The sequence below is a fragment of the Antedon mediterranea genome, chromosome 2, assembly GCF_964355755.1.
Source record: "Antedon mediterranea chromosome 2, ecAntMedi1.1, whole genome shotgun sequence".
Taxonomy (NCBI): Eukaryota; Metazoa; Echinodermata; class Crinoidea; order Comatulida; family Antedonidae; genus Antedon; species Antedon mediterranea.
Genome location: NC_092671.1, coordinates 19,718,113 through 19,744,604, shown reverse-complemented (window position 1 = coordinate 19,744,604; position 26,492 = coordinate 19,718,113). Strand labels below are relative to the sequence as shown.

Genomic DNA, 26,492 nt, shown 5'->3' with positions numbered 1-26,492 from the left:
CAAAGTCAAAGTAAGAAAGGATTGCCGGCCAGCCTTGTAAGGTGGGGAAGTGGGTAATTGTACGATATTCTTCGATTTGCACATAAAACCAAATAAATTATAATAAATAATGTTTTTTATTAATGACAATTTCAAACGATCGAAATCCTGTTTCTGCCAGTGGCAAATTCTAAGTGCCGGACGGGGCGACCAGCCTCGTGAGAACCCTGTAATGTGATGGTAATCATCTTATAAAGTCTATTTTATGATTTATTTGGGCCTGACTGTAGTTTTCTTTGCTAGATTTTTTCATCCCCAAAGTGTCATGATTTCAGTAAATAAAATAACACATTTTTTAATTTTGCATCTAGGGTTCGTTTTCTGAAAATCTTGCCTTTCTACTAGATGCCCTGAAAGCAGGTATGAATCCTAAACAACTTGACATTTTACTAATTAAAGTTACAGTTTGTAATAATTTAAATCTCCTGATGTTTGTTGCATATTCAGTACTGTATTACAATCTGTGTGAAATCACAGGAGCACATGTGCTCGTTGAGTTTTCCAAAAACCATAATTCCATAACAGACTAGGCCTACAACTTGACACACATTTTTTATGAAAATTATTCTAAAAATATAATAATAGTTTGTATGTTTGTACAATCTTTTAATAAAAAGATATTTTTCATAACCTGTTTGCTGCCACCTATAATTTACTTATTATTCTTCCCTAGACTCCTGGTCTGTAAAATTTATTTGAAGCAAGCAACCCAACGTGTATGAACATACACAAATTAGATCAATATTTTGTCGTTGCCATACCGTACATAACCAAAACCAGATAAAAATTGTATTTACCTGTCCCATTATTCTTCATCCATTTCTGCCTTTCTTAGTTGAAACAAATAGTATTGATATGAGATTCTGTGTCTATCCAAGTTTAATAGTCTCTACAAAAATTTTTAAAAAGTTAACTGAAACTAAAATATTTAACAGAAATTTACCAAGGTTATATACTATAATATTAGAGTGTCCAATATTGATCATTTGAAAATCCTAAACTTCAGAACCAAATAAGATAATAGGTAACATTTTAGCATATTATAGTATATCAAAATCTTTGGAGGTAGTGATTTAGTGGCATTCACCCACCACCACCTTCCAAAGACCCAGACCATGTGAAATGTGTTTCAGTTTTCTGAAGATATATTTAGGGCACTAATCAGATTTGGTATTATTATTCAATGAAAGAATAGATTTCACATGGAAAAAATGGTTGGGCCTTAACAACAAACAATTGTCCATTTGTGAAATGTACCATAACAATTTGTCACAACTAGCACGTTTTTTAGTTGATTAAAACGACCTAAAATGTTCCAAAAATATAACTAAACTACTTTTTATAATTATATTTAATTGTAGGCAGCAAGGAAAGCAAGCCTGTGTTGTTTTTACTTGATGAATTTGACCTGTTCGCCCATCATCATAACCAAACATTGTTATATAATCTATTTGACATTTGTCAATCAGCACAGACGCCTATTGTGGTTATTGGCTTGACTTGCAGACTGGTAAGGGGGATTTAAAGGTGGGCTTATATCTATACTCAACTATGTCCACATAAGTGCTGCAAGCAATTAAATGCAACTGAGCAAAGTAACAGACAGTTGAGTTATGTTGAGTTGAACACTTTTACAGAAAGGAAATAAACGAAAATGTGCAGTTTGGGTACCAGTAGAAATTAGTTTCATATGTCGACATTAGCACTCACACACTGGTTCACTTCAGTTCCGTCAGCTCAAAAGTTTGAATAAGATTTAGTTTCAGTCCGACAATCACATGCACTAAATCATAGATGTTGATTGTCGATGATAGAGGGCTCACTAACGGTGGTTGGTCATGTTTGTGATTTCGGAGTCTGGAGATCTTTTTACTATCATTATTAAAACATAACGCTATTTGATCTTTGATCATTATAGCTTGACTGATAGTCTTTCTGTTCTAAAGATTGTTGTGATTTTTAAGGATGGCTAGTGGAGGCTATGTTGGTGGTGGTAGGCAGACTGTAAGCTTAGGTCGGCGTTGGCCTCAATGGGGGATGATTCGGTACCTGATCTAGGCCTATGTGGTAGTTGTATTAAAGCTGTTGATAATCAATAAGTAACGTGTGGCATGTGTGGGTTTTGTTTTAAATTTTTTGTTCATATCAAGACATAGGCAAGTCATTATTTGATGTTATTTCATCTGGTGAACAGGGTCTTCATTGGTATTGTCGTACCTGTAATAAGTCTGCTTGTGGTTTTTTTAAAGCGTTGTCGACGATTGGTAAAACACAAGAAAATTTTCTCAAAGACATAAAATGTATTGATGAAACTATCACACGTAATTCAAATGATATTTCTGATCTTAAGTTAGTCTGACTCAATATAGTAAATCTGACTTTGAAAATAAAAAAAAAATGAGATAAAATCTCACAAAATTCTTTTTGGAGGTAACTTAACTGATAGAATGGAAGACATGTGTCTGATGACAAAGATAAGGCTGATTTGTTAAACACCTTTTTTAGTAGTGTATTTGTTGACGAAATTTTTTCAAACGTACCGACTGTTGATAACATTTCAGAGGATTTTTTATCTCAAGTTTACTTTCCTTGTGACGAAATCTTAATGATTTTATCTACGTTGAATATTACTAAAACAGTTGGACCTGGATTCATTTGCTATCCCCCTCCATATTATTTTTACAAAATTGTTTCAAGAAGGAGCCATCCCTAATGGTTGGAAACGGGCTACAGTGGTACCAATTTTTAAAAAAGAAGCAAAGTCTGACCCAAGCAACTATAGACCTGCGAGTTTAACTTCGGTAGTTGGTAAAATTATGGAAAGAATTATCAGGAAGGAATTATTGGATTTTCTTGAACATCACTCACTAATATTTGTCATGAACAATTTGGTTTCCGTCAGGGTCGTTCCCGTGCTTTACAATTATTTAATGTACTTGTTTTTCTTATTTTGATAATCAGGATTGTTTTGATTGTATCTATCTTGACTACAAGGAGGCTTTCGATAGTTGGCCTCAACATAGACTCCTTCTGAAAATAAGTGCATTGGGTATTAGAGGTCAACTTCTAAACTGGTCTGTTATTTCTTTCTCTGTATGCATGTTTGCAGATACTAACTAAGCAGTGTGAATGATGCTTAAGTTTTACAAGAAGATTTAGAGAGAGCATGTGACTGGTCTGACAAATGGCAATTACCTTTTAATGAGGGAAAGTGCAAAGTAATGCACTTTGGGAAGAAAAACAATAAACATCTGTACGCCATGCGTGGTTTCTTGTTGAATGAAGTTGATCATGAAAAAGACCTCTGTGTTACTCTTGACTCTAAACTTGTTTTTAATGTACATGTGGCAGATGTGGCAATGACAGCAAATCAGAAGTTGGCCATGGTATATCAAGCATTCAAGTTTTTAAATATGGATAGTTTTTTTCGTTTATATAAAGCTATTATTTATCCTACCCTGAATACTGTAACGTTGTTTTTAATTGTAAGGTGGATCTATCTATTACGTCCAGGAACTTATTTTTTCCATATACACCATATACCTTATTCATAAAATAATTCTCTGACCTACTCTGACATACAGAAGGCAAAGAGCTCATTTGATACAGATTTTAAAACTTTTACACGGTGTGGATAATAAATCTCTTTTCTTGAACTTGATGAAGATGTCAGAACACGTGGTCACTCTTTCAAATTAAAATGCAAGTTTTCATGCACAAATTGGATGAGAGACTTGTTTGGTCGAAAAGCATTGTATCTTCAAGATCAACAAATCAATTTAAGCCAGGTCTCGGAACAGGCATGTTCCAACCACCCTCTAAAATTTGCGCTGTATTCAAGATTTGATGTTTTCAAGAGGGGCTTATAGGCATAGCCTAGCCTCGACTTTGTATCCAGCAAATGCTGAACTCCGAAAACAAGTAAAGTATTAAAATATAAATACACATTTGAGTCTATTAAACAGTTGATTTTGGAGGTTTCTGTTATTCTGGCTTATTTACCCGGGTAAGTAGTTGTTCCATGGCCAGTTTAGCCATCAATAAAGTATATTTGTTGACAACTTTTAAACCAATCTAATTTTTTATCCAGATATATAACTATTTTTAGGTACAGTAAATGATAATGTAAAAGTCATTATGATTCTATATTTCAAACTTTATTTATTCAACTTTCTAATGTAAACCAAGTTTAAAATATAGAACTTTTTTGGGTTGTTTTATATTAACATACATCAAACTTATTTTTTAGGATGTTGTTGAACTTCTAGAAAAAAGGGTAAAGTCTCGTTTTTCTCACCGTCAAATACATGTTTTTAACACGCTAACCTTTGAAGAGTTTATGGACGTTGCTGAAACCAAATTACAGTTACCTAATGACTTTCAAGATAAATGTTTCATGAAGCAATGGAATAATAAAGTAAAGGTAATTTCCTTTTTTAATTTTTGGTGAATTTTAAATATTTACCCCTTAAACACCACATCTGACCCCCAAAAATAAGTTATAGCTTCCCATGCATGCCCTGGGGCACCACTGAACGAGTGTAACACACCAGGGTGTTAATCTCTGACAATGTAGTCTGACGGTCACCAAATTCTTTCAGCCCTCACACATTGCAGTGCCTTTTTAAAGTCTAATTTTATATTTGAATGAGAAATTTTTTTCAATAAAGCATGTTTCTTTTTTTACATAACTTTCTGTTCTCAATAATCGATGAAAGGGTAAATAAATTATCAAGGCAACCTCGATTTTTTTCACAATTTATAAGTTAAACTATTTATAATTTATTTCTTTTAAATGCTGATTTTTCCTGATTATTGCCATTGTGCTCTGGCTAATATTCATGACATCACATGCATCCTTTTCAAATGTTTGATTCACTAGGTATTCCTCATGTGTTTAACATTTTCCAGCAGAGAAAACCATTTTTTTTCACATATTAGCGTGACTAATTATAGTTATTGACCTGGGGCACATTTCACCTAAAAATATAACAGGTGGACTATGCATCATTTTTTTACCTAGAAAATGTACTTAAAGGGGAAATTCCCTTTATGCATTAAGAAACATATAACAAGCCATACAAACAGACAGCTGCTTGGTATTTTAGATATAGATAAAAGATAGTATTGTATGTTACACAACTTAGAATGCAACCATTACTTTTTTTTGGCTATTAAGGCCAATTTACACAGACGAGCAGTAACCTATGTTATTTCTTATGACCATTTACACCGAACACTGGAAATCCGCTCAAGATAAACATTTTGTGAAAATACTGCACGGTAATTGTGAATTCTGGCCAACCAACGACATTATTGTAATGACGTCATCTATCAACAACTTTTTAGCGCGAGTCCATCGAGTCAAAGCGGACAATAAATAGGAATGCTGTAGTAGGCCTAGCGTAAATAGGAAAAGCCACGCAGTTTTCCACTTACAATTACCACTTATCGTTACCGCTCATCTGTGTAAAATGGCCTTTAAAGTCTGTTTGTAACCCAATTTTTGCATGATAATTTTTGTAAAAATAGCCGGTATTCCATCATCATATTTGTTGTATTTATTTTTTTTATTTAATCACACTCTTGTTTATAAGACCAGCCAATTCTGGCTTATGAGTGAACAAATATATAAAAATAACAATTAAAATAGACACGGATAAAAACATCAAATAAAATAACAACTTTAAACAGTCTTATAACACCAAACCTCAACATCCCGAGCTGTTTATGAAGATATTGTACAGGTGAAAGTAAACCGCCCTGTTTCACACCAATTTCGACATCAAACCAGTTTTTCAATTGATCATTTACCCTGACACTGACAGCACACTTAACATTATCATATAACCTTTTAACCCACTTAAATAGATTTCCATGTATACCAATGCTTCCTAAGTTAAACCATAAACAGTCACGGTTTACACGATCAAATGCCTTCTTTGCATCAATAAATCATGCAAAGGTGTCTTTTTTTACATAACTTTCTGTTGTCAATAAGAATTATTGACTTATACAAAGCTCTATTACTTCCAGTGATTACCTACTGTTGTTCAATGTGGGCACCATTTGAGAAATCACATATTAATAGAATAGAAAGTATACACAGGAAAGCAACAAGGATAATAATGTTTAGAAAGGAAGGTTCCTGGGACACATCTTATTTTCATAGGTTGAAAGTGCTTGAATTATTATCTATTGATGACTTGTTTAAATTACATAGACTTTCATTAGGATTTAAGTTGTTGAAAGGTTTACTGCCCCCATTCTTTCAATGAGTATATTAAAACTAGTGAAAGATGTCTGGGTAGGCTTTTACGTTGGAATTCGAAAGGCAATACTTTTCCTAATTCTGTATTTGTTTCCTTTCCTAGACTATGGGAGCAAATACCAAATGACATAAAAGATTCACAAACAATTTCAATATTTAAGGCTGCTCTAACAAAACACTATATTTCATGTTATGTATAGTTTATTTGTATTTTTCTTGTATATGGTTTTATCTTAACTGTTTGTATTGTATGGAGTGAGTGCAGAATCTGTTTGGGCTTTAGCCTATTCTCATTCCTGGTTATTTTTACATTGATGACCAAATAAATATTATTATATTATTATTCATCGCTAAATGCTATTATCACCCAGTCTGGGTGATAATAGCATTTAGCCAGTATGCATGATTTAACATGTCTAGCTAGGCCTAGTCTCTAAGGTATTCATGTTTTTATACGAGTCGCATATGTTGCGTGTGTTGAGTTCTACACTCCCGTTGAAGTGCCAAATGAAAGATAATAAGTACCTTAACGCAACTGTTATGCAAATAAGTAGAATGTTGGCGTCATCTGTTACATGCTCCTGCGAAAACTCCTTTTTACTACAGTAGGTGCTCAGCAGGTTTGGTTGAACAGAAACCCTACCCTAATAGAATATTTGCCGTATATTCCTGGCACACAGTTCTTTGAGAAAGTGGCAGCTTTATTTTTCGATAGTTGTTATTTAACCAAAATATCATAAATTTGGGGTTTATTAGTATTATCGTGATACATTGAAACACATATGAATGTTGAAATTTACAAATTTTATTTTAGGTACATTTTATGAAATAAAGTTAAATATAAATGATTAAACTAGCTTTATGAGATAAATTAATTCATAAGAAAAAATCACCCAGTTACATATCAAATGTACAGTACTCCTGTATAGTGAAGTACATGTACCATGCTACAGACTATGGCATCAAATAAGTAGAGACTAATTTAGAGAGGATGTGCGTTCTCACCCTAGCTTATATTTCACTTATGAAAATATAAAAACAGACCCCAGCCAATTGACAAACCCTCCTTATATGCACAATGCTGCAATAATAATTTGCCAAAATTGTTGTTTACTCGTACTGAAACTGCATGTCCTGTTTAATCCGAGTTTCGTTCTCGGATAACCACTTTGAAATGGAGATTCAGTGTACACCTGGGCATCTTCCATGAGTTTTGGGCTACCCAGTTTTCTTGTTCAAATTCAGCCATGTTGACAATGGTACAGCAGGTATTAAGGTACAGCAAGTATTAAGGTGGTCCTTCTGTTTCTATTAATATTATTATTCACTTGCACCCACTCCCAGCTTTGTACATTAAGAACCCATTATATTTATGCATCTATACAATGTGTACATCAATGTGAAATAAAAGTGGGATGAGAAATAAAAGTTATGCATCTTTCCAAATTTTTACATTGATATTGTGGAAAAGACGAGATCTATCTGGAAATAAGATAATTACTGATAATTAAATTTCATATTTTCAACTAATGTTTGAATTTTTTTCTTTATAATTGTCATATTTAATAATTGACATAGATGGCATTTAAAAACACAACTATAATTGATGTTATTCAGAGGCACTATGATCTACACAAGGATATTCGCTCTCTTCACTTGGTATTGGTAAGCTTTCAAAATGATGAAATTTTATAAAACAATGAATGTTCCTTCTACTTGCTATTGATTTGAACTTAATTAAGCAACATCAATTTGTCACCACTGCTGCCCCTAAATGTACCATGCAACATTCATAAAATAAAATGTAAAGCTGTTCTTATGAATTCCTTTGTTACAAAACAGATAATTAAAAGCATTGAGTCCTGGGGGCTTACACAGATTCAATACCTCTGATTGAATATTGTGAAGATCAACCATCTTAACAAAGTTGAGTATGAATCAGTGGATTGTTTATTTCTACTTAGATTTATCCAATTTCAAAAGTGACAGCACTTAACCCACATTTATCAGCTGCTAACTTTGTAGAAGTTTCAAAACTACGATCATTAGATGCAAAGCCTGCTTTGCTACATGGTAAGTAAACTAAAACAAAATTATATTGATTGCCCATTTATTATAAACGCCCTGTTTGAGATAGTGGAAAGCTTTAGGGCCTATGATATCAAAGACGTTGGACCAAATTTTATCGATTCTAGGACCAGGTGACTTTGAATTATGTATCTATTTTTGTATGATCGTAGCAAACAAATTTTGATTTTCAGTGAATGATGGCTTGAAACAAATGGTCCTAGTTCATTGCAAATCGAAAGCTTCTTAGTAATACAGTAAAAAAAACATGTTTAAAATTGCAGTTTTTAGATTGTTAAGTTGGATTTTTGGTTTAAAAATAAGACTTCTTTGGTAAAACGCAATCAATATGGACAAAATCAACGACCCGCATAAATACCGAGCACTGCAGGTCAAAAATTTGTGGAAGTCCTATAGCAAACTTAAGCTAATTTTTGCATTTCATACTGTCGGTTTATACAAAAATTTAGTAACACATGATAATATGAACTTAACATTTATGTACATTTTTTTTTTCCAAATCAATCAAACTAAACTGAAAAGAAAACAGTGCCCTTTATCCTTTCTAGCAACTTATAGTCAATTTGTACACTAATCATTACTAATGGCTAATCCGGTCACGTATAAAGTATTCTAAACATTCTGTCATGTCTTTGTCATATTCTTGAAATTAGAGTACATTTCGGGTAATTTTAAGCGTTTCAAAAATTGCCATGACTGTGTAGGTGTTTGCACACATTATCACGCACTCTTTTTACCCAATTTGTGTTTTACAACTTTTTTTTGTAATTTCATTTTTATTTGACTCACTTTTCAACTTAAAATTATGTTATACGAGCACATCAAAAGTGACAGGCTACGCACGTGTAAATTAACAAAATGGTGAAAATGCGCTAAAGTTTTAATTTAATATAGTCAGAATGCTTGGGAACCCCTATTTTGCATTTCATTTTCGTAAAGTATATGTATCTCATGTATGATTTATTATGAAATTGAGAGAAAAAAAGTTGATTATGTCATCATTAATTGCATATTAAATGAAAACAATTTAATTTCGACAAACAATGTTTGAAATTTTCTTGGAACGAAATAACAAACTTAACAAACATTAACCTCCTTTTTTAAAATGTTCATATTAAAGTTAAAAGATACATTAACAGTGCATCATTTTTTTAAATCATAATAAAAAATTATGATTCATTGCAGTAATAATCTATCTACACCAAAGCATAGTAAATACACGGAGGAATCTATAGTCAGTTGTGTATGGTGGTCTGTGCTCGTGTCAAGGTACCGAGGTTGAGTCTCACCTTGGGAAACGAAACAAAATAAGTTTTTTTTTAATATCCGTATTGTTTATTCTATTTTATTTCTTATTGTATAGATTATACACGTGATTTATAATGAAAATCTAGAAAAAAAAGTAAATTAATTATGTCTTAATTGTCATTCCATCTTTCTTCTCTGAACTAGTCCTTCCCTTTTAAAAAATTCTAGCACCTAAAAAGTATTTAACTGATTCTGGAAAACTGTCTTCTTACAGGAGGGTAAACTTATATTACTACTACTTTACTTTATTCACATCATCATACATAAATAGTACAATACAATACAATGTATGTGTTTGTGAAAAGGAGCCAAAAAATAGCTTTCGCTAATCAAGGTTTGACTCCTGTCACAAAAAATAAATTAGTCATAATGCATACATTTTCATCTATCAACAATAATTCAATAAGAAAGAAACAGCAACTATATGAAAGAAATAACGTAAACAAGGGCTAACATTAATATTTTTGTAAAAGTAAACATTTAACTTCATTTATAAATTTAAATCTAGAAGAGGTACATTTTATAACTAAGGGTAAATTATTCCAAAGTTGAGCTCCATTAAAAGAAATTCTAAATTTACCAGCATCTGTGCGAGCTTTCGGAATTGCAAAATTATTATATAGGTGCCAAATTATTAATTTGTATTGATGTTTTTTTAATGTTTAAGATGTTTATATATTTATCTTGATGTTTTATACTTTATGTTGATTGATGAGATGCCAAATAAATGAAATGAAATATATTACTATTTTCACACATCAATTCATTCATTCAGAATCGGCAAAATTATTAATATTCCATTGCGAGTATTACAGGATAAACGTTAATGACCTAATTGTATGTAGCATGTTCCCTATGGAGATAATACACGGTTCACAAACAGTAATCATATTATCATTGCCATTATACCATTATTCACGTTTTTGAAAAGCAAAACACCCGTCTATAATTTGAACCATTTTGCCATCAACCCCATTCAATATCTGCCTATACATACCACCAGCAATTATAGCGACTTACAATTACATGTGGAAATATAAAAAGATTATTGAATGACTCTGATTAAAAATATAGCAATTAGACAGCTTGAAACCATACTGTATATATTGAAATAGTTTTTATTTATAATTACAATAATTGTTCTTATCTTACTCTTTTGTTCTATTAATTATATCATAATTTGCAAAGTTAATTAATTTGGTTTAAAAAAGTAACATTGTTTTCATAAAATAAAACAAATAAAAGTACATTCAATCACAAAAAAACGAGAACATTAATGAAGCGATGACAACAAACTCGTGATGAAAGAAGACAGCTGTGACCATGAAAACAAAATTAAATTCCACTAATGATATCATGTTATGACAAAATCCTTGCCATTCAAAGGTTTTATTTTATGTAAACACGACAGCCTAACTTTTTGTCACGTTAATTAAGTTTGTAAAAATAGTAATATGTTATGGATACCTAGTGGCAATAAATATTCCTTTAACTAATGAATGTGTCAAACACTGTACCTTGCCTCCTGAAAAATAAGGAAATTATTATGTCAGTCAGGTTTTTTTTGGGTTTTTTTGTATATTATAGTATATACTTGAATAATTGACTACTGGGTTAGTAAGAATATTTATATGATTACTCTACAAAAAATGTATGTAAAATTGTGTTTTGCAAAAAAAAGGCACAACATCATTATTTCTTTCAATTCAATCTCGTTTATTTTGACTAGTAATAAATAATCTAATATGTTTTACTCAGAATTGTAATATATATAGTTTTATCTTCTTTTTTTGATACTTCAAAAAAGACAATTATTGGACTTTCACTGAAAAGTGCATAGAGCTGTTTTACTGTAGCTCTATATGACATGTCAAAGATAATTTTGGCTTTGACTGACATCTAGCCAGCAATTTTCTTTTGTGATGTAGGACTACTATCATTCTTCGCAATTACAGAAATGATTTTAAATCTAAATAAATTCCTATAAAATTCTTTAAAAAAAAAAATTGTATAACCATTTACTTAAAATATTACTACAGTAAATAACTGTGAGACAATCCATACAAATTGTTTGTGCAGTGACCTAACACCTGTCTAATGAATTGTATAGTACAGTAGAACATTGTCATGTAATTAATTGGATGTGATAAGTGAAGTTGATGAAGCTGTTGACCTCTTTTTTAAATGTATCATTTCATGATATCATTCATAAAAATGTATATCTTCTGGTTCAACAGGAATAAAGGGTTTTCACACCTGTTCAGGCACGGTTCCTTAAAACATGTGATGTGCCCATGGACATGATGATGTAATATTTGGGCATATCATTACCATATTTGGACACAAACAATAGTTTGATAGTGTAGACAGAGCTTAAGCCTGAATCCCTTATATTTAAGATATCTTCCAGTCCATGATTTTCCACACAAAAAAACAGATTTCACAAAATTGAATAACAATCAGTATGCAGAATTAAATTAACTAAAAAACATTACCTAGTATACAGTGCGACAGTGAATCTGTACAATAAGGTAATGTCTTACTCTTCCAAAATTTGCAATAGGTTATCCAAGAAGACTACCACCAGAACAGAACCGTGGTCGGACAGAGCCTTGAGCATGTACCTATTTTATGGCTAAAATGATTTGCGGCACCAATAATTTCACTTTAATTATAAATAGGATTGTGTATTGCAAACTACCACTACTGTAATATGTAAATATGTGAACGTAATTTAGCCGTTGCACCATCCACAAAACTGGCTTGACTAAATTAAATTTAACATTTTGGTTAATGTCTAACTGTAATTGTATTTATGGATCCACTCCAGCCTACAGTAAGTATCTTAAGAATCTGGTTCATAAGCACAACTCTCTTCATAGTGGCCTGAGGTCTAATTCTGCCGATGTAAGGAGATTGATCATTCCACTGACTAGTTTTTGGTGACAGAACTTTTTCGGTCCAGTGGTGACGCCAGGACTTGGTTACCTAACAAAATCCTTAGATGGATGGAAATGGTACTGATCTCGCACATAAAATTCATGATAAATGGCACATCTAGTTGATCGGTACCAGTACCACTGGATGACCTCATTCAACTGTGTATGCAACAGGGTTTTCCCTCAATGTACATTTGTTTCATCCGCACAACCTAGACCTAGGAGTTTTAAATGTTAAAACATTTTATCCAAGTTGTTAGAACCACAAAATTATGAAAGTTGTATTTATATGTAAAATTGTAGTGGGAAACATTTAAATACTTTTGCTGGGTCAGTAAATGATGGTATAAATATATTAATACACGCATCGCAGAAAGAGCATGTGGCCGGAGCTGGCACTGTGATAATAAGTGGTGCACATGGATGATAGCTAACTAAAGCTTCAGCGCTATGACGTCATCTGTTGCTCTTGCTTGGCGATAGCCAACTTGTTTTGACTTAATAACTTTGCTTCTCTTTGTCCGTTTTCTTGTAATTTAAACTGTATGTGCTTAATTTATTTAGCACATTATTAACATGCCTAACTAGTTAGGCTAGCCTGCAACCCAGCAGAGAGGCCTACCCAGCCAGGTGTGCTAATATTTGGCATATTTTATAATAAACATTATATATATAACATTTGACATTTCTCTCAGAACTATGTTTTTCTTCAGCGTTGCATTGCGATACAGTCTCGAAAGCAACCATTCCCTTGTGGATGTCAAATGTTATATTTCACCTCCAAGCAGGCAATATTATTGGTCTCTCTGCACTCTACAATTTTACAAGATTTTAATTCAAATTATAAGTATTGTGGATGTATTTAAGAATATTACATGTTTTTTTTAAGCAGACTAAAGGTTATTACAGGTTTATTGGTAGCTGAGTAGTGTACAATGGGGTGTATGTTGTTATTGTCACAATATTTTTTTCTATATTCTTTCTTTCCACGAACTTTGTTCGCAGCGTATCTCTAATTCTGACCAACATAAGATTGTATAACTTTGTCAAAAGATTGACCTGTAGCTGTATGTGAAAAAAACTTTGTTATATGACTTTAGAGTCGCGCAGCGTAAGTTACGTGCAATTTTATGAATTTATGATATTTAACATAGCTCGATAACCATACAACAATTTAAATTGATACTTAGCAAAGTGTAAATTTATGTCCAAAAAAAAATGGCATGTTTCACAGAAAGTTACACTCGGTTTAAATTTTCACAATGCAAAAATCAATTTCTAATCAACTTTCTACGCGTTTCATGTCATTGTGAGCATATCAAAAATTCCATGTGCGAGCACGGTGCGCACTTAGTGTTAAAATCCAATTTTTTTGGGTGCTTTATGTTATGTTTCTAGCCTTTTCTAGTAATTTTACCAACTTTTAAACAATTTCGACTTAAAATTACGTCATACAAGCATATCAAATTGGACAATTTGCGCACGTTTTGATGAAAAAGTTAAAAAATTCAACAGTCATAGATTTTTAGTCGCGTGGACGCGACTCTATAGTTCACTATGTCGGTCGGTCGGTCTGTCTGTCGGTCCGGTATCACTATGCATTTTAGCGCGCGACTTATGGCTGTTGGCCTTGTTAAACTACGTGGTGAACTTTTTTTTAATTACATATTCTGGAATCATGAATCAATATGGTTAACCGGACATTGTGACGTCATCGTATGGCCACTCAAATATGAAATATAGGATCTTTTTGCCTATTAGCTCATCACATTTAGTAGAGAGCCCATCTCCACTTATCCGTATTCATTTCCCCCTATTTTTTTTATATTGTCTAGGTCAATCAATTATCTTTCGCATGATTTACCATATTTTAAATTGTGATGACGTCATCATGATCGAAAGTGTGAATTACTTGGTTCACTTATTTTCATCATTACAGTACATTTCAATATGTTATAACTCCTCAGAATGAAAAGTAATACTCATGATTAAAACTTTTTCTGGAAGCTGTTGAATTGTAGATACGAATTCATGTACAAATTTTGCGCATCGGATGTTGTGACGTCATCATATGGCCAGTTAAATTATAAAAGTTGTATTTTCATATTTTGCGTTATAGTTCATGACATTTAAAAGAGTGCGCATCTATATTCTACGTATCCACGTTTCTTCAACACGTTAATATTTTGTTGCTCAGATAATTCCCTTCCGAAATTGCTATCTACCTGCTTCATTTTGATGACATTATTTTTTTTTATATTTTGAAGGAGTATCCGTTCTACAGCTTTGCCTCATAATTGCAATGCGACATTTAATGGACATAACAGAAGGAGATCCATTCAATTTTGAAATGGTTTACAATGGTTGGTTTCTTTCTTAATTTGTCCCTAAATATTCTAAAATGCTAACCTTATGTAAAAATATGGTATTTTTTCCCTCTTCTAGTTAATGAAAAAATGAATTATCCCATTCCTAAGTTTGACCTTGCCTATTTAGTCATATTGAAATTTACATTTATATGTAGCGGTAACTGTAATACCACTGGTGTTTAAAAAATGAAGTAATTATACTCAATATAATTACTCAATTATACTGCTGATGTATTATAGTATACAAATAATGCACAAGTCAGAGTGTGTTAGTGGAGATGCGGTGCACTTGAGGGTATTTACAATGGTGTGACATACACGATGTGCAGCCGAGTGCATGTTGCACAACATTGTAAATAGCCGAGAGTGGTGCAGAGAAAACCTGGTTTTACATATAGTGTATAAAGAAACACCTTTACCTCGATGGTGAAGCTTACATAGTGTATTCTCACACTCGTTATTATCAAAGGCCTGAATCTGCCACCAGTATACACGGTTTACTGTAAATTTTGTTTGTATTTTTGTATAGAATATCAGAAGTTTGTACAGAAGAAGTCACATTCAATTCAATCCTATGACAAGGCAATTGTGCTCAAGGTAATGTTTGTAATCAAAGTGTTCCATTGAATAATTATACTTGTGAAGTAGAGATGTTTTAAACAATAATATAACAAATTGTAGGTTTATTAAGTAAAAGGATTCAGTAATTTTCATCATAAATAACTAGTGTTCGTTAATTGAAATAATATTTCATCATTAGTTATAAAAACCCAGAATGGAGTAGAAAAATTTGTGACAATAACAAACCCTGACACTGTAGGTCAAGATTGAATCTTGGATATTGAGATTGGAAGTCATGTTAACCACCAATCTACACCTTCATTTCTCAAGAATGTTAAAGATGTATTGTCCCTTTGACTAATTAAAAAAAAAATTTTTTTTTAATATTTCAAAAAAAAGTGGGTCATTTTGAAGTATCATAATAGTTATTAACTTTCACCAAAAATAAGTTGAACAAAAAAAAATTTAACCGAAATACGGACGTTTTTTTGTTCAAAAAATAACTTTTGAGTTCCAGTCAAAGTTTTTGATCAAAACATATCTCATAATGCAACGCGCTTGTTTGGCTACTCTGTATGCATAATCATAAAACTTCCTCGCGATCTGTGTGAAAACACCTTCTCAACCACGACGAGTTGTAAAAAATCCTAATTAGCATCATGCATAATGCATACTCATGGTTTGAAATCTTTGTTTACTTTCGCTCGTGACGATTTTCCAGACGAAATGTAATCAAATTAATTTACCTGTTAGTGTTAATTACGTAAACTTGTGAATAGTGTATTGTCCATTTGACTAATTAAAAAAAAATTTTTTTTTAATATTTCAAAAAAAAGTGGGTCATTTTGAAGTATCATAATAGTTATTCACCAAAATAAGTTGAACAAAAAAAAATTTAACCGAAATACGGACGTTTTTTTGTTCAGAAAATAACTTTGACTTCCTTACTTTCGCTCGTGACGATTTTCCAGACGAAATGTAATCAAATTAATTTACCTGTTAATTACGTAAACTTGTGAATAGTGTAATAACTTTAATATTACTTTGATATGGTCAATTTAAATTTAGAATATTTTTTTTTTCATTTTTTGTGTTTCAAGGGACAATACATCTTTAAAATATGTGTGTGGAAACCAGATGCATGCTATGCTATAATTAACTATATATATTGAAATTTGGGGGAAAATTGGCATGAATAGGTGAGATAAGCTTAAATGAATGTGACCAATTAAGATATAAAGAGAATAAAGTACACTTTTTTTTTTTAATTTAGATTGAATTATAACAATGTTATTACTAAAGAGATATTAAAAACAACTCCAGTGCAACACTTTTTTATGCTGCAAAATATTGGTAGTATATCACTCATACAATCAGTAAAACCAATGTCCTCTTTATAGTTGTTTGTAGAACTTGTAATCTAGTTTAGTTGTTGTACGCATGCGCAAGAGTTCAAATAAAAGAGTTATCGTCTGGAACTCGAGGAGTCGTCATGTTTGTTTTCGTCTTGAAGTATCTAGCCTAATATCACATGATATAAACATAAACATGGTGTCAGAAGTGGTCCGAAAACATTCTTAATACAGTCGATACTCCAACTAGGCCGCCGAGGTATAGTTGTAACAAGCTGAAACATTTTAATTAATAAACTTTCGTTTGGTGCCGATTCTGAAACACGGTGGAAATCAAGGCTAGTCCAGCCTAGAGAGTGGACGAACAATAAATAGATGTGCACGTGTGTGGTAGTAAAATCTAGAGCAACACAATCAAGACCAAAGGTATTGTACCCTTAGGAACAAGAAATACATTTAGGGTAATCTCTACACTAGGTTCTGAATTGGAAAATAGCCTAGGATAAACAGTGCTTAACTGACTGTTAATTATAATTGTGTGGTAGCGTCCTCGCGCTACGGCAACACAACACTCATTACACAACCGACCCTAGCTAGAACAGAATTAAAATGGCTACCGGTGGTGGTGTAAGGATGCCAACTATGAACTGGGAAGCTTCAAATAAAGCAGAAGCATTTTTAAACTTCAAAGATCGTATTACACTGTATATGGAAGATCAGGGAGTAACAGATGCAGCAAAGAAAGCTATAAAAATAACATTAGGGCTTGGTGATCATGGAATGGACAGACTACGGAATTCTGGTTTAAAGAAAGATCCAGATGAGATTTTTAAATATTTTGAAACTGATGTAGATGCAAAAGCATTCCGTAAGCTTCCGTGTACATAGATTAGAATTCAGTACCCTACTACAGAAACAATGTGAGCCTATAAACGACTACATATCTCGTTTAAGGGTAAAGGGTGCCAAATGTGAATTCAGTAATGATGAACTAAATGAGAGACTAATGGAAATGGTCATTCTATGTACACCATATGATGATTTTAGAAAGGAATTGCTTCCGAAGCCAATCAAACATCCGATAACAGAAGTGATAGAAAGAGGAAGAGAACATGAGGCAATCATGCAAAGCAAGATATCATTGAAAAGCGTGAACAATTCAATTGGTAAAAATGAAAATGTAAATGCTATGCAAGCTAAAGCTAAACATAAATTTGTTAGAAATAATGATAGCAAGATAGCTACTCACACACAAAATAATAAATTTGATTTTTGCTCTAGATATCATAAGAGAGGTCAGTGCTCTGCTTATGGTGTAAAAGGGATAATCACTTTGCTAGGTCAAAGGTGTGTAAAGGCAATAAGCCAAATGAGTCATCTAAAGACAAACCTAAATATAGAAAGAAACCAAAACATGTGAACATGGAGATACAGATGATTCATTGTTCCACATTGAAAGTGATAAATGTAATAAGATAACAATATCCTTATTGTGCAACTACATAAAACAAGTGTGCCAAATAGATACAGGAGCCACATGTAATGTAATATCCAAAGAAGATGCCAACAAATTAAAATTGCAAAATATCCAAAACAAATACTATGGTAAAATTATATAGTGGCAAGAGATTAAGTACATTAGGAGAATGTAAAATAAGGATTATGCATAAAGGTCAAAGGTTCAATACCAAATTTGTTGTCTTAGAAACCACTCAGGTACCACTCATTGGGTGTGATTTATCAATGAAAATGAAATTGTTAAAGGTCACAGATGATTGTGTGGTTGAAAATGTTAATATGATGTCATATAATGATATTTTACATAACTATGATGATATTTTTTCAGGACTAGGAAAACTTGCTGGTGTTTGTGAAATAAGAATTGACCCACAGGTTACCCCAGTAAAGCAACCAATCAGAAAACTGCCTATCCCTCTCCAAACAGAATTCAAGAAGAATTAAGCTTGATGGTATGGAGGCTAGAGGAATTATCGTTAAAGTCAGTGAACCTACTATCTGGCTAAACTCGTACCTGTTATCCAAAACCTTTAAACCAGGCTATAGTTAGACCAAATTATGCACTGCCAGTGTTAGATGATGTATTGCCAAAGTTGACAAATGCTAAAGTATTTTCAGTTTGCGATGCTAGTGAAGCCGTTTGGCAGATTGAATTAACAGAAGAAAGCAGTAAATTAACCACATTTGGTACAGAGTTTGGTCGCTACAGATATACTCGTCTTCCTTATGGACTTTGAACAGATGAAATGCAACGGCGAGCTCACGACATAACAGAACATTTAAATGGTGTTGAAGCTATAGCAGATGATTTTGTAATATATGGAAATGGTAAAACATATGAGGAAGCACTTCTTGATCATGAACAAAACTTGATTAAATTTTTTTTGGAGAAATGCAGGACCATGGGTTTAAAGTTAAATCGCAAAAAGGTTCAACTGCGAGTGAGAAATATCAAATACATGGGTCACATCATTGGGGATGAGGGGTTAAGACCTGATCCAGATAAAGTCAAATGTATTACAGAGATGCCTCCTCCTGAGGATAAACATGGTGTTCAAGTATTCATGGGTTGCGTTACGTATTTATCTAGGTTTCTGCCTAAGCTGTCCGAGGTCGCTGAACCTCTACGTAGGTTAACGGATAAAAATCACCATTTTGAATGGCTTTCTCACCATGAAGAAGCATTTCAGAAGCTGAAAAGATTGATAGTAGCTGCTCCTGTTTTAGCATATACAGTGTGATAGTAGCCAGTATTGTGTAGGTGCAACACTCCTACAAGAAGGAAAGCCAGTCTGTTTTGCGTCAAGAACCTTAACAAAAACAGAACAAAATTATGCTCAAATAGAGAAAGAGTGCTTGGCAATCGTATACGCATGTGAGAAATTTGAACATTATGTATTGGGACGACATATAACTGCAATCAGATCATAAACCTCTGATACCGATATTTCGAAAAGCTATAAATACAGCTCCAAAACGTCTGCAGAGAATGATGTTGAGACTGCTGAGGTACAAGATTAATGTCATTCATGTACCAGGCAAAGAAATGTTTGTAGCTGATCTATTGAGCAGAGCACCAGTTAATGAGAAACAAAGCAAAATCATGGAAGTGCTACAAAACATAAATCAAATAGATTTTGTTAATGTCAGTGAGAGTACACAGCTACAGCTTAAACAAGCTACGAAAGGTGATTCAGAGCTGACAGAAGTGATGCTGATGGTTCATACAGGATGGCCAGATGTAAAAGACAAGGTATCACCTCTGGTAAAACCATACTCAGATGAGCTGACTGTGCAGAATGGCATAATATTTAAAGGACAACAGGTAGTGATCCCAAAGATTCTACAACCATGGATGATTAAGAAAGTTCATTCTAGCCACCAGGGCATAGATGCCACACTAAGGAGAGCAAAAGACAGCTTGTTTTGGTTAGGTATGACATCTCAAATTAAGGATGCCGTACAGACATGTCAATCATGTAATGCGTTTTTGGACAAGCAGCAAAGTGAAACGCTTATGACGTGGCCGATACCGACAGAGAGATGGCAGATGGTTGGTCAAGACATTTTCACACTAAATAATCGAGATTACTTAGTTACTGTTGATTACTTCACAGATTATTTTGAAGTGGATGAAATTAAAAGTTTGAAATCATCAAACATAATTAAACACTCGAAAAGACACTTTGCACGATTTGGCATTCCATCTATTTTGGTTACAGATAATGCACAGACGTTTGTGTCTGATGAACGCAACAACTTCACCAAAGAATGGAACATTGATCATCGAACTAGTTCTCCATACCATAGCCAAAGTAATGGAAAAGCTGAGGCGACTGTGAAAATAGCCAAGAAGCTCATAAAGAAGGCTATAAAGGATAAAGGTGATATACAGCTAGCCATATTAAACTTGAGAAATACTCCCAGTAAAGATGGTAGCAGTCCAGTGCAAAAGTTGATGTCACGAAGAACAAAAACACTTCTACCTACAACAAAAGAATTGCTGAAACCACTGGTTGTTGACAACATTGTGGATAACATTGTACAGCGAAGAAAGATGGCAAAGTCACAGTATGATAAAACTGCTAAAGATTTGCCAGAGTTAGTAACTGGTCAGTCGGTCAGAGTACAACCCGACCAAAACCATCATGAATGGAGAAAAGCCATCACACAAGAGAAAATAGGTCCTCGCTCATATCTGGTGAAAACTACTGATGGATCACTCCTTCGCAGAAATCGTGTGTTCTTAAAAGCTACTAATGAAAGCATAGACGTAGGTGACATACCACCTAAAGCAACAAATGAAAACATAGATGTTAGTGACACTTCAGCTACAACACTTCCAAATAAACCGGCTCAATTGCCAACAAATAAACAAATCACACAGAATAACTCTGAGAGAGCAGTCCGTCCGAAACGAAACATTAAGAATGAACGCATGTAATTACAAACAATAAAACAAAGACAGGTTGTAATTTATGTTATTGAAAGTTTATTGTCAGTTCTTACCAGTTGTCATTAATATGTCTTTTTATCTTAGTTGTTATTTTAGTTAAAGTTGTAAAAAAGTTATTCTTAGCATTTAGAAAGTATATGACAGTTTTTAAAGAGAAGAGATGTTTGTAGAACTTGTAATCTAGTTTAGTTGTTGTGCGCATGCGCAAGAGTTCAAATAAAAGAGTTATCGTCTGGAACCCAAGGAGTCGTCATGTTTGTTTTCGTCTTGAAGAATCTAGCCTAATATCACATGATATAAACATAAACAATAGTGATAATCTTTTTAACATTTAAAAATAGCATAAAATAGGAAGGGTAGAGCATCCTGTACCAGCAAAACGTGCAAGAACTATATTTCTTTACAAATAGTTTTAATGTAAAGCAGAACCCTATTAAAAGTGTTTCCTTTAATTCTTGAAAAGGTCGCCTAAAATTAGGAATATGGAAAATATTACATTTCCTTAAAATATTATCAAATTTTATTGGTTTATTAATACTAACTACTTGTTCTGCAAAATCTGTCTAAAATATTTCGGAATAATTTGTCGTAGTCAGTTTATTCTTGGATATTGAAAGTGAAATATTTTTCACTTTTTTTATTGCTGAAATTAAGTGTAAAAATAAAGTTGAACATCGGAATCCCCATGCTATGTCAGTGAAAAACCAGCTAATAAGTAGCATGCCTATGTGAGGTGAAGTAATACCTACTGTATTGCTTGTGCATAGTCAATAGAGCATTCATCTTGGAGCCAAAAATATTTCACTATTTACTATGGTTACTTGGACAATCCAAGTATTTCCTCATATTTAGACTTACTTAATTCAAATAAGATAGATAAAGAAGAATTTATTATAACGAAACAATATCTAGCACACCGAAAAAATCATTAGAAATGGAAACTTTCGGTGTCAGTGGATGTCATACATATATTCCAAAATTGAATTTATGTTTTTAAATACACTATTCTCAACATGTAAGTTTAAATAAGCTAACTTTAAAATCAGCAAGTCAATTTAAACTTCAATTTGTAAAAAAAGGGTTATTCATTTATTTATTTGTTATTTTCACTTTCATCAAGATTAATGGTTACAAAGTTACAGGGAGTGTAACATCTGTAGATTTTAAATATATGAAAACAAGATTTTTATATCACATTTCCACCCAAGCATTGCTATTTTGTTTAATTATGTAATAACTCACTATAATAGCATGTGACTTTGATAATAAAATGTAAGTGTTGTTGCTGCCAGCAAAAATTGTTAGAAAGTTCAAGGAAACAAAGAGAACTCTCTAAACTAATGCTCACAAAGTCAAAGGTTGAACTCCTACAAAGAAGCTGTTGAATATTTTTAACTATCAAATTTTAACAAAAGTTCATTTTTATGCCCTGGGAAAATGTTTTAACAATGAATTGCTTACAATATTATTAGAGGTTTTGTTCATGTTTTTTGTTGTCTTTTACACTTACTATCAGCAATTTGTGTCAGTATGTAACAAGATGTGACATCAATACTTTTTGTTCATTACTGATTGCGATTGTAGCTACTACTTCATATTTTCAAAATAGATTCTTTTTGTATTTGATATGCAGTGACAGATCCAGGATTTCTTAACTGGTGTGTCTCCACTACACTGCAGTGATTAAACCAAGTTACGGTATTTTAATAATATTCCACCAAGCCTTAAGCTTATTTGTTTACCCTCTGCAATCCCTATGCTTATTTGTATGTGTTCCAACACCTGAAGTGCTGTTTTATTTTTCTTCACCAATTATCTGCTTAAATGTCCAAATCAAGAACTTAAGAAATGTTCAAAGAACTACTGGTATCATTTTATAAGTTTTTAGTTGGTGGTAATGTTATAAATCAAAGTCATGTATTTCTCTACTTGACCTAATGATACTGCCTATACTCATCCAGGTTTAAGCCCACCCACCTTTAACATGAATTTTTCCGATGATAGGTTAAAAATGTATGATCCTTTTCATTAAAGTTTAATTGCTGTAGCCAGTGTTTGTACCAAAATTTGTTTGGAAATGTGAGAGGGCATATATTGCATTTCTCAATATCAATACCCTTTTCACATCTGTATAAATTCTTAGAAATTGTAACAAGTTGTAACCAGGTTTGCGAACCGTGAGAAATTTCAGGAGAAAGCTTAATTTAATTTAATTTAGGTGGTCATAGAAAGTCCTGTATTAAGTACACACATTTCCATGTACAGGTGGTCATCAAAAATATATACAAAAATAGCTTACTGTATGTCCATACACAAAAACGACTTATGTAAATGTACAGGTGATAAAAATCTTATTGTTAAGACTTAATAGTAAACTTTAGAAACGAATGACATGACACTGCAATCATGCAAAGGACAATGGCAGTTTCATGGTGCTGCATGATTTCTGATTTCTTATATGCCAAATGTTACTCATTCAAACGCCTACATTTATCCCTCCTATCTAATCAATCCATTTGGTACTTCTGGTTTACCACCAGCTACGTCCTTTAAGCTACTGTATATTCAGACTGAGGTAACATTTTGATTTTTGCATAATTTCCTCATGCAAGTGGGTAATTATGTTATGTTTATTGTTTGTGTTTTGGCAAAAATCTACTTGCAGTATTTTTTACTTTGATTTTGATTTTACATTTTGTATGAAAATCTTAATACTGAACCAATATAGTGATTAAGAATACTTGACATAAGCATGTTTACCCGATTTAGCCTGATGCGAGGATGGTTACAGGAGGTTCTACCATGTTCATGTTCTACCTGTTCAATTGATTTTTATTTTAAAACTTTTATGTTTTTGTAGGCATTTGAACAACTTGTTGCCATAGAACTTGTTCACCCAGCAGATAACTCAACACGTACGCAGAAAGAATATCGACCAATGAACATTCTGCTAACAAAATCACAACTGGTAGAGGCATTGAATACTTATCAAGGTTGTCCAACTGAAATCAAGCATTGGGCATCTCATCCTGTGCTCTCTTGATGCTGCCAAATAACATGAATACAGCCACATTGACCAATGCTAACTGTATGACTGACGATGCATTATATGTAATTTATTCCTGTACCATATTAATACTAGATGATGCTACAGCAATTATAAGTCACAAAATTTATGTTATGCTGACTGAAGGAAGGGCTGTTTGGTTATGTTTTGTATCATACTGTAACTGGGCGAACATATTCAGGAATAAATCTGATTTGTCAGTAACTTGGCATAGGTCAAAATCATTTTGTATTGTAAATGCTGTACACTAATAATGTACCTTGTTGGTTCCACTAATCTTTTTCAAATCAGACTTCGGGAGTTGTGAACTCTGTAAGTAGCTGTTGTTGTTGTGTGTACTTTATAAAGTGTATAGCATCCTGGTGATCATGGTAAGCGCAGCACTGTGGTTTCCGTGGTTAAGTAGAAGGCCTACCTCGAATTTTCTCGGTTTCTGAGGATAATTATTAATTATAGTACATTTACATTATAAACTTCACTGTCTTAAAATAAATCAACATACATTTGGCATCCAGTCAAGCTACACTGATTCCCTGTGTTGTATCATATTTGTTTAGATATATATTGCTTCACAAGATGCATGTCCTCCATTTCTCATCAGTCTAAGCTAGTGCCATAGATTGTTTATACATTTATTTGCTTCAACCACCGTTATACCATTAATATTCTATATAATATTTTATTTATCATGTGTACTAACTTACTTTGTAAGTGAAATTATTAAATAAAACAACCAACCATTTTTGTTGCTGGTACTGTTCAAACTGTCCTGTATAAGTCTGTAATTCTTCGTACTGATATCTTGATGCACAGTACAGGATTCAGGCGCATCCTTATATATACCTTAATCAAAATCAAGTTTCAATCAACTACACACTATTCAATTCTGAATGATACATATTCATTGTATAGATTGTAGGCCTATATGAACTTTGTTATTATTTATACCATACAGATATTATAGGTCACTATAATAATATTGCTATGTATATAGGAACACATCAAAAATTAAATAAATTGATTAACATGGATACCATCTGCCAATTGGCAGGTCTATGACAATCATTTTCTTCCACTCTTCTCTATTTAATGCTTTGTCGTTTAGTTGGTAATATTTGTTTCAATTTTTAAGTCTATCCAGTAGCATTTTTCTCTTCCTTCCTCTACCTGCTTTTCCATCGTACATACCCTCCATCACTATTTTCAATAATCCTCCATTTGCGTTTCATTAGTTGTCTTTCTTCTCTTATTTCATTTAAAATGTCATCATTCCTTCGGTGTTCTGTGTATTGAATTTTTAGCATTTTTCTCCAACACCACATTTCAAATGCATCTATTCTGTTTATATCCTCCATGTTTTGCATCCGTATAATGCAACACTCTATACTAATGCTTTAACCATTTCCTTTCTTGTTTCAATACTTGCTTTACTTGTTAAGAATTTCCTGTTTCTTAGGAATTTCCTCTTTGCCATTCCTATTATCCTTAGAATCTCACTCTTACATCTGCCATCTGTTGTTATTTTTGTAGCAAAAGGAATCAACTTGTTCAATAATTTCCCCATCAACATATATTTCCATTTGTACATTTGCTCTTTTTGTAATGCACATTACTTTAGTTTTTCTGGTGTTTATCTTCATTCCATATTCTTTCCCTGCCTCATTAATTTTCGTTAATATTCTTTGAAGACCGACATTAGAGTTGTCCATCACAGCCTTATCAGCATCAGCAAACCGTACAGTTGAGATTCTGTGACCACCAACTTTTACTCCATCACTACAGTCTGAAAGTAGAAATTCTTCATAAATGTTGTAGAAGTTAGTTGATAGTATTCCTCCTTGTCTGACAACTTTACCATCTGTGCTGGTTCAGATAATTTCCCATCTATTATAATTGATGCAGATTGATTGATATACAGCTCCCATATTAACCGTCTGTCCCGATAGTCAACACCAATTCTATACAAGATGTCCATCAATTTGATCCAACTAATTCTGTCGAATGCTTTTTCATAATTCACAAAA

The 26,492-nt window shown here is 32.8% G+C and overlaps 1 protein-coding gene across 3 annotated transcripts in view; it reads left to right on the top strand.

Annotated features, from left to right (window-relative positions):
- LOC140040696 (origin recognition complex subunit 4-like) overlaps positions 1-25,530 on the top strand; it is a 29,487-nt gene extending 3,957 nt beyond the window's left edge. For 2 of the 3 annotated variants that reach the window (XM_072086822.1, XM_072086823.1), the window contains exons 5-12: positions 351-399; positions 1,401-1,549; positions 4,289-4,462; positions 7,889-7,975; positions 8,275-8,383; positions 14,913-15,008; positions 15,544-15,611; positions 24,262-25,530. In XM_072086822.1, the coding sequence (XP_071942923.1) occupies positions 351-399; positions 1,401-1,549; positions 4,289-4,462; positions 7,889-7,975; positions 8,275-8,383; positions 14,913-15,008; positions 15,544-15,611; positions 24,262-24,444 (915 nt within the window). In that variant the 3' untranslated portion in view covers positions 24,445-25,530. Of the gene's footprint in view, positions 1-350; positions 400-1,400; positions 1,550-4,288; positions 4,463-7,888; positions 7,976-8,274; positions 8,384-14,912; positions 15,009-15,543; positions 15,612-20,667; positions 20,801-24,261 lie in introns of those variants that run through there. The other variant, XM_072086824.1, reaches the window with a different exon arrangement.
- Positions 25,531-26,492: the final 962 nt, after the last annotated feature.